This window comes from Pleurodeles waltl, chromosome 4_1, assembly GCF_031143425.1.
Source record: "Pleurodeles waltl isolate 20211129_DDA chromosome 4_1, aPleWal1.hap1.20221129, whole genome shotgun sequence".
Classification (NCBI taxonomy): Eukaryota; Metazoa; Chordata; class Amphibia; order Caudata; family Salamandridae; genus Pleurodeles; species Pleurodeles waltl.
Window position 1 is genome coordinate 1020373356 of NC_090442.1, and position 12501 is coordinate 1020385856.

At 42.6% G+C, this 12501-nt stretch overlaps 1 protein-coding gene across 2 annotated transcripts in view; it reads right to left on the reverse strand.

The window, feature by feature from the left end:
- Positions 1–12501, reverse strand: part of LOC138288358 (zinc finger protein 773-like) — a 127625-nt gene that overhangs the window by 27619 nt on the left and 87505 nt on the right. For both annotated transcript variants that reach the window (XM_069229914.1, XM_069229913.1), the window contains exon 4: positions 7154–7276. In XM_069229914.1, coding sequence (XP_069086015.1) covers positions 7154–7276 — 123 coding nt within the window. The remainder of the gene's footprint in view (positions 1–7153; positions 7277–12501) is intronic.

Consider the following 12501-nt stretch of genomic DNA (forward strand, 5'->3'; position numbering starts at 1 on the left):
GAATGGATCAAACCAGGGTCAATAGTTGCCCTCATGTAAGGGCTTACATTAACCGTTTTGTGATCCATTCCTGACACGGGCACTAGGCCTACCCACACAAGTGAGGCACCATTTTTATCTGGAGACTTAAGGGAATGCTGGGTGTTTGTAGCTCCCCTCAGGTTACAGAACGTTGCAGCACTAAAATGTGAGGAAAATGTGTTTTTATAACCCAATTTTGAGGTTTGCAAAGGATTCTGGGTGACAGAACCCAGTGAGAGCCCCACAAGTCACCCCATTATGGATTCCATAGGTGTCTACTTTCCATAAATGTATAGGTTTGGTAGGTTTCCCTAGATGCCGACTGAGCTAGAGACCAAAATCCACAGCTAGGCACTTTGCCAAAAAACCTCCATTTCCATTAGAAAAATGTGATTTGTCCATGTTGTGTTTTGGGGCATTTCCTGTCGCGGGCACTAGGTCTAACCACATCAGCGAGGTACCATTTTTATCGGGTGACTTGGGGGAACACAGGGTGGAAAGAAGTTTGTGGCTCCCCTCAGATTCTAGAACTCTGTAGCACCGAAATGTGAAGAAAGAGTATTTTTTTTAGCCCAATTGTGAGGTATGCAAAAGATTCTGGGTGACAGGACCCAGTGAAAGCCCCACAAGTCACCCCATACTGGATTCCCCTAGGTGTCTACTTTCCATAAATGTATAGGTTTGGTAGGTTTCCCTAGGTGCCGGCTGAGCTACAGCCCAAAATCAACAGCTAGGCACTTTGCAAAAAACACATAATTTTTCAATGGAAAAATGTGATGTGTCCACATTGTGTTTTGGGGCATTTCCTGTTGTGGGCACTAGGCCTACTCACACAAGTGATGTACCATATTTATCGGAAGACTTGGGGAAATGCTGGGTGGAAAAATGTTTGTGGCTCCCCTCAGATTCCAGAACTTTGCAGCACTGAAATGTGAAGAACCCAGTTTTGAGGTTTGTAAAGGATTCTGGGTGATAAAACTCAGTAAAAGCCCAACAAGTCACCCCATTCTGGATTCCCCTAGGTGTCTATTTGCCGTAAATGTATAGGTTTGGAAGGTTTCCCTAAGTGCTGGCTGAGCTAGAGACCAAAATCCAGCTAGGCACTTTGCAAAAAACTCATTTTTCAATGGAAAAATTTGATGTGTCCATGTTGTGTTTTGGGACGTTTCCTTTCACGGTCACTATGCCTATCCACACAAGTGAGGTACCATTTTTATCGGGAGACTTGGGGGAACACAGAATAGAAGAACAAGTGTTATTTCGAATAGTTTTTCTCTACATTTTTGCCTTTCAAATGTCAAGCAGACCTAACGGTATATTGCTTTAAAAAATCTGCAATACCTGGAAAAAGTTACAGAAGAAAACGTGGACAGAATTGCTGTTTTTTCAACTCAATTTCAATATGTTTATTTCAGCTGTTATTTTCTGTAGGAAAACCTTGAAGGATCTACACAAATTACCCCTTGCTGAATTCAGAATTGTGTCTACTTTTCAGAAATGTTTAGCTGCCCGGTATCCAGCATTGGTTTCACACCCATTTCTGTCACTAACTGGAAGGAGGCTGAAAGAACAAAAAATAGTAAACATGGGGTATGTCCCAGAAAAATGCCAAAACTGTGTTGAAAAATTAGATTTTATGATTCAAGTCTAGCTGTTCCTGAAAGCTGGTGATTTAAGCATTGCAAACCCTTTGTTAATGCCATTTGGAGGGAAGAAAACAGATGCTTTTTTCTGCAGCACTTTTTTCCCATTTAAAACAAAAACACACATTTTAACTGTATTTTGGCTAATTTCTTGGTCTCCTCCAAGGGAACTCACAAACTCTGGGTACTTTTACAATCCCAACAATGTTGGAAAAAAAGGACACAAATTTGGTGTGTATAGCTTATGTGCACAAAAAGTTATGGGGGCCTAAGCGCAAACTAGCTCAAATAGCCAAAAAAAGGCTCAGCACTGGGAGGGAAAAGGCCCAGCTGCTAAGGGGTTAAACAACAGTCACAGACATGTTATTCTGCCTGACCCCAGTAAGCCACCATTCCTGTGATTGCCTCCAATAGTAGTGAGCTCCAATTTCCAACCTAACTCTTTAATGTTCATGAGGTACGTCGGATTCCCACTTACTACGATTTGTAATTTTAACAACTAAACTATTATTACAAATCTTGGTTTCCGAAATTCTGCACAGGTCGCAAAAATACTGGTCGCAAATTGTGAACAGTATTTTGGTAGCAGTAAATAGTACATCTGCCCTGTGGTTTGCAATTACACATAGAGGAAAACCAGAGCTCCCAAGTTCCTTGCGGACAGGTGTGTAGCTTATTTAATCTTGGTTCCTTTGCATTCTGGTCACTGTATTTTTTCCTTTTTTTAATGCAAGACCATAATTGCCACACCACAAAAAATACACTGGAGGATGAGCTATTCACATCAGACATGGGACTGCTTCAGATTTCTGGAAAAACGTGGCTGAATCTAACAAAAATAACGTCAACTGTATGACGCACACATCAACCAACCAACACCAGAGACACGGCTAACAGAACTCACAGTGCCCTAACTACGGACAACACAGAATTATTTACTGGCAAAGCAAGCCAGTCCAATAATGAAATATGAAGGCAAAACAATAAATAAATAGGGTAGAAACTAAGCGACTAAGAAACTGACCTGGTGCCACACTCACCTCCCTGGATGCCGTAGAACAGAGGTCTATGGCAGGACGTTTACAGGTGGCCAAATACCATAGATGCATACCTAGATCTAATATCCTATGCTTAAAGAGTTAAAGAAACAACACAAGTAATAAACCTATAACACAGCTCCCTCCTTACAATAACCTAAGAGCATCATCCTGTTACAGTGCCCAAATTACATCACAATGAACATAAACAAAATAATAAAATAAAACATATTTAAGGTAATACGTGATCCTTCAAATGTCTAGATGCACAGGTATGTCTCTTTACACAACGACACCCAGCTGGCGGTATCTCAACCACTGTGGCATCACCTCTGTGGGACTGTCAATGAATGAACTTATAGGTGTATCTTTGTCCCTGCTGTTTATGAACACTTCAGAGGCTGATGCACTATCTGTGTAATTTTCATTACCAAACAACCAACTGTCCAGCCCTCTTCTGTCATCTGCTCCCATGCCTGCATCACTCACATCATTACTTTAAACTGTGGCTGCACTTCGCTTGCACTATAATTTTCCAATTTCTACTAAAACTGCATGATTAGAAATCTGGATTACATGTGTGTTGGGGTAAAACATCAAGGAAGCTTTCTTCGATCCAGGAAGTCTTTTAATCTTCCTGCTATTCATAACCAGAAAATTTCCACCTCTATCCTTCTGCTCATCAAAACTTTGCTTGCTTTTGACATATGCATCATTCATTTTTTGGCATGCATCCTGCACTCTGAGAATTCTGTCACTCACACTTGTCTTCTAAAGAAACCAACCAGGTGACATCTTGCTTGAGGAGTAACTGCCCCTCAATAACATGAGAGAAGGAAGCCCTGTAGTTGAATGAGGAGTATTGGGATAGCTCCTTAATCTATTGCATACTTTTCCAGGACATTTGAACCAGGTGACACTAATTGAATGATGTCTTTCATTATGCCATTTACTCTCGCCACTATCCCATTATCTTGGGGACTGTACAAGACAAAATGTTTGATACCAAAAGATGACAGAAAGACTTGAATTGTGTACCACTATATGTCAGGAAGAATTTGAGAACACCTTCCCTCTGGAACAACTCTCTCAAAAATATTATGACACACTAGTGTTGGGTTCTTTCAGAAATTTACATTCAACCTACTTAGAATGCTAATCAAGAATCACTAGTAAAGACCTCAAATTTCCATTCAAATTGTACATAGGTCCACTGAAGTCCATCCCCAACATTTCCCAAGATTATCTTTGGAATTCTACTGGCAACAATGGAGCATTATATATGTGAAGAGATGTATCTGCTTTGCTGCATTCAACACAATCAGCTTTGAACACCTCAATTTCTGCACCTATCCCTGGCAACCAATAATAACTTTGAAGCCTCTTCCGGGTTCCATTCAATCCTACATGCCCTTGATGAGCAAACTTGATCCAACATATTCTCAACTCCGCTGCAAGAATTATTAGATTCCCTCTCAGAATTCATCCTTCTTCTATGGTGAATACACCCTTAACCTTGCAATATGACTTCAGTTCACTTTGTTTACAATTTTCTATGGCTCAACTATCTGAACGTTCCCTTACATTCAGTTACAACATCTTCAGAAATTACCATATCAGCAATCAAACCTACCCCACACTCTAGCTGATCAGCAGTGTCATCATGTGACTCCATTTAAAGAGAAATTCTTGAAAATAAATCCTGCTGGGAATTTGCCTAAACCTGAAGTTGAATTCATACATTTTGGACAACAATCAGACTAACCTTGGACTTGCTCCGCAAATACTTTTTTCACTCAATAATTATGATAAAGGCTTATGATTTGTAACTAAGGAAAACTCTCTGCCCCATAAGTATGTTGGAAAATAAGTAGCTGCCCAGATGCAAGTTTAGCTTTCCCTCTCTATGTACTGAAATTTCACTCAGTCTTAGATAAACACCTCAAGATAAATGCGATGGTGTTTTCCTTACTCTCTACCAATTGACTCAAGAACGTCCCCAAACCAAGGGCATTGGCATCCACCATTACTGAGATCTGATGTCATCTCTGTAAGCATGAAGCAAGGGCGCCCTTATTATTAAAGCAAATAAGCTCTCAAATGCATCATGTTCTTCATTCCCCCCATAAGTATTCCAAGACACATGTAAACAGTTGTTTTAGTGTTTCTGTCTGCAAAGTGAAATTATCTACAAGCTATGAAAAATAATCACATAGATCTAGACAAGACCTCAACTGGTCTATATCTTTAGGATACCTTTAATGGCTTCTACCATATCTGTTTTGGGTCTTATACCTTACGCTGAGATATTATGCCTTAAAAATGTCACTTCTTTTAACATAAATTGACTTTTCTCTTTTAACAGTGATTCCTTTCTTTTGTATTATGTCCAAAACTTTACACAATATCTGCAAGTGGCTGTGTTCGGTATTGGTAAATATTAGGATAACATCCTGATAGAGCAGTATATTTTCCACACCCTGCCCCCTCCGCAGAATTTGGAACATCAGTTTTTGAAAAATTGTCATTGCTGGGGCTAGGCTAAATGGCATGCAAAAGAGTGCTGAAAGCTGTAGGAGAACAACAGTCCTCAGTAAGCTGAACCTGGTGGTAGGCAGTTCTTAAGTCAAAAGTGGAGAACACTTTTGTCACACCCAGTTGTACTAACATATTCTGAATCGTAGGTAAGTGAAAACAATCTACTACAATAATTTTTCTCCAAGACTTAAGGTCTACATGCAGCCTTAGTTTGCCAGTCTTTTTTAGCCACAATTGGTGGGATCCATTGAGAGGAGCCAGTTGGTTTTATAACATTTTCACTAAATAGATGGTCTAAGTGTTCTTTCATTTGACTCCTAATACTCAAAGGAACAGTCTGTACTTTGTGAATACAGACATGGAATCTAGTCTCATATCCTTTTGTAAAACACTTTTTCTCAAAAAAGACTTGTAGGTATCAAACAACTGTCCCAAGGAACTAATTTATGGAATAAATATGTCTTTAACTGAAATTGGGAATTCCTTTCCTGTTCTCCACACAATCCCAAAAGCTTCTTGGTCTCTCCTTCCTAGTATGTTATATTCTCTCTGAGCCACATAAACTTTGGTGTGGATTAGTCTATCTTTATACATAACATTTTCTTGGAATATAGTTTATCTGTCACTATGGTGATAGGAGAGCCTGATTTCACAGTAATGTTTACCCCTGAATCAGTCATTTTTATATTACAAACATGACTCCCTCTACCCCAAGTTTCTCTGCAGACTTTACCATCCTGATAGACAGTAAAACTCTGCCTCAGTTTCCATTTATTTCATTCTTCCTCTCACCAATGACGTTGTTCATTACCAAGTACAACCTTTTACTTTTTTTGCATGTTTTGGCAAAGTGCTAAAATTTCTAACACGTAATAAAAAGTCCTTTATACCGGAAGGCACACCTTGGAATTGACTAGATAACTTTTTGAACTGCCTACACAACATGTTCTCAACATGCTTGTTCCAAGATTTTTAAGTGTCCTGCTCTCATTATGTGAGTCAGAATTGGACCTTGGGTTTTAAACAATAGCATTTACATTTGTTAACTTCCGGTGCTTGTTTGAATTTTCCTAATTTGTAATGGTGACTGGTCTGTGATATTTACTTTGTGTTCAAGAGGGTACTTTGCTTTTTTACAGCATGTGTACGTGTGCACAAAGGTACTGACTTTAACTGAGATCTGTGATGGTGACTAATCATTATTTTTTTTACTTTCTGTACACCAGGGAACTTTGCACTTTAAAAGCATGTGTTCTACTGATGAATTCCCAACTGGAATAGTGAATTAGTGTCAGTTTATATTGTAATCTTGACATTTGAAGACCTACCAATTCACACTGTCCTACTGTTCCATATGATTTCAGCTCCCTTCACACGGCTATCTAGTGAAGAGCCAATATCACAAGGTAGGAGAATAAATGAGCTGAAAACTCTTACTGAGAGTGGGTTTTCTGCTCATGTGAGAAGGCTCTGCACAGCCGATGTCCATTGAGGGTTGTGCAACCTCTCCAAGGACACAGATGGCAGCCTTAGAAGCTTTATTGTTTTTTTGGTTGGTGGGGAGAATGAAGGGAGAAGCTAGGTGTGAGTCTTGACTAGCTTCCGGTACAGAGCTGCACAACTGTCCATGGGCCTTCTACAACTGAAAATACAGTAATGGATATGAGGACCTACCCCTCCATATACCTTGCCACCTTTTCACATGATAAAAAGCTTCTTGAAGTTGGCAAGTCTCCATTTTAGTTATATTTTAGATGCTTACTTTTATGGGAGTTTTAGATGAATGACTGTATCTTGCATTTTCGCTTTATTGTTCCAGAGCTGATTTTCATATAATGAAATGTATTTCTAGTGTGCTAATAAATTACTTACAGCCTTAGCCGTAAATCATAGGTACGCAGAGGCACATATTACCTGAACTGGGAACGCTCCTCCGTCCTTTCACTACTTTCACTTCCGTAACATGATGGTCCTTCATGCAGGACTCAAATTCCCGTTCCGACCTCAAAGCAATGCCAGGCTTGTGTACTGGAAATTCTGCCAAATGTAAAGAAAACAAATGCAAATTTCTACAAATTGATATTGCAATTTAAGTTTAGAAACTGGAAAAAACAATAATGTGTAAAAACAATGCTCCTTGTTGAAGCAGGAAAAGCCAACACATGAAAGAGGTGCCTAAGTGTTTGGAAGTCTAACAGGGCAGCAGTATAAATTCTGCTTCGAGGGTCCTGACCACCCATACATTCCCTGAAGATGAAAGGATCTCAAAGAAACAACTAGAAGTTATAGGTTGACACAAAAAGCATTTTATAAATGCAATGAATTTGGTTTATAAAAATGGGCGAATTGAACACAGCAAGCATGTGTCTGACTGGCCAAAGCAAAATTATTTGAAAGGTGCATGTAAAATCCAGCATTGGGAGGGACCACAACAAAGTAGGCTGGAAAAGGCTAACTTTCATCCTTACTTTTCCTTTTTTAGGTGGAGAATAGCAGGGCACAAGCGCTGCTCATCTCGGCATGTTGTAATCTATTCTGTGGGTTTTATTCACGCCCATTTCATGCCCATCACTTTCATTCGTTCCTGGGCCTGCCTTTCAAAAATCCCTTGATGTCGTTGGTAAATGCTGTTTTGGTACCGCCTTGGAGACTGACCCTGTTACATAGATTATTGCACTATTGGGAAGGTACCTCAGTGTGGCGCACTATTTTATCTTTTGCCTCACCGCTTCCCTCGTGTTGGTATGTTGTTTCTTCGTCTTCCTTGGTTTCAGGCATCTTGCTGTTTCTTTGCAATGTCTGAGGGGGCTTTTTATATTATTTTTTTTGCACTTTTATGTAGTGCGAACTCGACACAAAAGTATTGGAGTGCTTTATTTATTTATTGTTTTTATGCATGTTTTATATAGCGCAAACTCGATACAAAGGTATTACAGCGCTTTACATGAGCACCGGTTACATTACACAAGAACACATTAATTTTTGGTAGCAAGGAGAGATCAAGAGATTTGTCCAGAATCACAGTATGTTGAGCCAAGACTCAAATCATTTTCCCCAGCTCCAAAGTCTGCAGCTCTCTCCACAGAATTGTTTGGTGAGTGTTGGGGCAGTCTTCTTTTTTTAATAAAGGGCTAGGTAATACAGGTTCTGACATTTCATAGCACTGCAAAGCAGGTTCCATTCTTAACAAAATCGCTACAATTCATTTGCATCGACCTTGCAGAGATTAAGAGGTGTAAAAGCTATGTCAGGATTGTAATCTGTGACATTCTTGTTCTGTCAAGACCTCTGCAGTGGGTGAATTAACCAACTGACTTGAGTAAAGCTTAACTCTAGGTGACAGCATGTGCTCTTGATAGCCTCCAGAGGGTCACCAACCAAGCACATAGGTTACTTCTAAGCAAGAAGATGGTGAAAGGTGTTGTCTCCAAAATGATGGAGAAGGAGTCGTGACTCCAGACCCAAGCACTTCATGGCCTCAAGCTTGATGGCAAAAAAAAACCCTAGGATTTGGATGTAAATTGGGCCTCTTCATTTGAATTCAGTTAGTGCAAACTTGATACAAAGATATTACATTGCTTTACATGCGCACCGGTTACATTAAACAAGAACACATTAATTTTTGGTATCAAGGGGAGATTAAGTGATTTGCCTAGAATCACAGGATGGTGAACCAGCTTCGAGACTCAAACCATGTTCCTCAGACCCAAGGGTGACAGCTGTAGCCCTTACGCCACATCCTCTCGCCTAGGGTTCTTTGTCTGGTGCTTATTGGACAGTCTGGGAACAACTTGTTTTTTTTTATATTCCATAGCATTGCAAAGTAGGTGCCATTCTTAACAAAATCATTATAATTCATTTGCAGTTAAACTGCCTCTTCTGTAATTCTCTTTGTATCTAGTCTCAATGTTTTAAAAACTTAGGCTGGTATTGCCAATATGGAAGAATAATTCCTTTAAAAGTATAACACACAGAAATATATGGCTGCTCCCTTTTCTTTGCTCCCAACTCTTTTAACACCCTCATTCTCTGGATTAAATGCCATGAAGGTGCCTTTGTGTGGCTTGTTTGGTGCTATAAAAGTTTAGGTATACACACTAGAAAGGGTTGCATCTCTAGGGTATCACAGGCAGTCTGTAGGAATGAGTCAAAAACACTCCCAAGATGGCGGACTTGTTGTGTCCTCTCTCTTGCAGTGACAGACCTGGGAGGATTGCTGTGGCACCTGGCATCCATTAGACTCCAAACCAAAATACATAGGAAAAAGACATTGGGGCTGATTATGAGTCGAACTTCCAACGGGGAGATTGCCGCCATACAGGCGACCTCCCTGCTGGCCCCATTAACAGTTTCCCGCTAGGTCAGCAGGCGGAAACCTGAGCTTCCGTCCACTGGCCTAGTGGGAAACAGCCTACAGCATTGTCTCTGGCTCATAATTGAGCCAGCGGCAATGCTGTAGAGCGCAGGGAGCACCAGCACCTTCGCAATGTTCACTTTCTGCAAAGCCATCTCCAGACCGCCGGGAATTCCGATCCTGGAGGAGCTGGCGGTTCTCTGGCGGCCCGACCACCAGGATTGTAATGTGGAGGTCAGACCGCCGCATTGACGACGGTCCAACCGCCATCCGAGAGTCTGGCGGTCTAGTGGCTGCCAGACTCGTATTGAGGCCCACTGTCATTTACAACACCAATAGCTCTAACTCTCAGAAATGCTAGACCTATTGCAGAGAAAATGCTTGTTGTTCTTCTTTTCATTGTATCTTTTCAATCACAAGCCATGGGAAGCTGATTGGTGAGTGTTTTGGAGGTAATTCCTTCCCTGACATCAACAATGTGGCAGTCTTTGCTAGTTACATTTGGCAAAAAAAGATTGTATGCCCTCCTTTGTAAAACTGTTACCCTCCTCGGGACTCTGTATACGTGGAAATAATGACTGAAGTGTCACCCCTGCATCTTCTGGTCAGTCAATCACTACCTGTGCAAGAAAAGGAGGTCTGGAAATACCCTTTTTACAAACTTCCTTACCCTTCTGACTGGCGATGGAGACCAGATACCAAAAGACCACTTCCCCCTTAGGAAGCATCAGTACTGTAAAGAAAAAACAGGGCTCCTTCAGGAACTTTGACATCATTTCTGACCTCATAAAAAGAGGAACTGAAACCACAAGGTCAAGTCCTCTGATGCTCTCCTCCTCTGAGTCAATCAATCAATCAATCCACCAGGGAATTGTAAAGCGCACTACTCACCTGGAAGGTCTCAAGACGCGGGGGGGTGGGGGGAAGCTACTGGTCAAAAAGCCAGGTCTTAAGGTGTTTCCTGAAAGATATAAGGTCATCGGTCAGGCGGAGGTGGAGTGGTAGGGAGTTCCAGGTCTTTGCGGCAAGGTAGGAGAATGATCTTCCTCTGGTGGTCGTGCGGCGGATGCGAGGAACGTAGGCGAGGGCGTGGTTGGGCGGAGCGAAGGTTGCGGGTCGGGGTGTGAAAGGTGAGTCTGTCGTTGAGGTAGGTCGGACCCGTGTTGTGGAGGGCCTTGTGTGCGTGGATGAGGATTTTGAAAGTGATCCTCTTCGATACTGGTAGCCAATGTAGGTCTCTGAGATGGGGTGAGATGTGGTCGCAGCATGGAATGTCCAGAATGAGGCGTGCGGATGCGTTCTGGATTCTTTGCAGTTTTGTCTAAAGTTTGTTTGTTATTCCTGCATATAGGGCGTTTCCGTAATCCAATCGGCTATTGACCAAGGCATGGGTGAAGGTCTTCCTGGTTTCGATGAGAATCCACTTGAAGATTCTGCGGAGCAGGCGGAGGGTGTAGTAACAGGAAGAGGAGATGGCATTGACCTGCTGAGTCATGCTGAGTGTGGAATCAAAGATGACGCCCAGGTTGCGAGCGTGGGTGGTGGGTGAGGGTGCGGATCCTAGGGAGGTGGGCCACCAGGAGTCGTTCCAGGCTGAGGGGTTGGTGGCAAAGATTAGTAATTTTATCTTGTCTGTGTTTAGCCTTAGGTGGCTAGCTTCCATCCAGCTGGCTATGGCGTGGAGTCCGTTGTGGAGGTTGTCCTTTGCAGTGGTGGGATCTTTCGTGAGGGAGATGATGAGCTGAGTGTCGTCGGCGTAGGAGACTATGTTGATATGGTGTGTTTGCGCGATGTTGCTGAGGGGGGCCATGTATACGTTGAAAAGTGTGGGGCTGAGTGAAGATCCTTGAGGGATGCCACAGGTGATGTTGGAGGCTTCTGATAGGAACGGCGGGAGGCGAACTCTTTGGGTCCTGTCCTTGAGAAATGACGAGATCCAGTCCAGGGCTTTGTTGCGGATTCCAGCGTTGTGGAGGCGTGTGCGGAGAGTGTGATGGCATATTGTGTCGAAAGTTGCGGAAAGGTCCAGGAAAATGATTGCTGCTGTTTCTCCTTTGTCTAGCATGGTCCTGATGTCGTCTGTTGCAGCAATGAGTGCGGTCTCTGTGCTGTGGTTTTTGCGGAATCTGGATTGGGAGGTGTCAAGTGCCTTGTTGTCTTCTAGGAACTGGGATAGTTGATTATTCACAATTTTTTCGATGACCTTGGCTGGGTAGGGGAGGGGGGAGATCCGTCGGTAGTTCTTGGGGTCTTCAGGGTCTGCCTTAGGTTTCTTTAGCAGGGCGTTGATTTCTGCGTGCTTCCATCTCTCTGGGAAGGTGGCTGATTCGAAGGAGCTGTTGATGGTGTGGCAGAGATGGGGGGCAATGATGGTGTTGGCTTTGTTGAAGATGTGGTGTGGACAGGGGTCCGATGGAGATCCAGAGTGGATAGTGGCCATGGTGTTCGCAGTGTCTTCTGTGTTGACCGGGGTCCAGGTGTGGAGGAGGTAGGTGTTTCTTGGAGCGTGGGGTTTGAGGGTGTTCGTAGTTAGCTGGTAGGATTTGGAATTGAAGCTGTTGTGGATTTCTTCTATCTTTCGACCGAAGTGGGATGCGAGTGAGTTGCAGAGCTCCTGTGATGGCGGGGGTTCATTGGAGCATGCCTTCGGGGTGGTTAGATCTTGGATGATGCTGAAGAGTTCTTTGGTGTTGTGAGCGTTGGTGTCGATGCGGTTTTTGAAGTGGGTCCTTTTGGCGGTGCGTATCAATTGGTGATGTCTGCGTCGGGCCTCCTTAAAGGTGCAGCGATTGGAGGCGGTGGGGTCACGGCACCAGTTTTTTTCCGTTCAGCGGCAATGTCGTTTGGATTCCTGTAAATCTGGGGTGAACCAGCTGGCCTTGATTCTGTGCGGGTGTTAGGGTGTTTT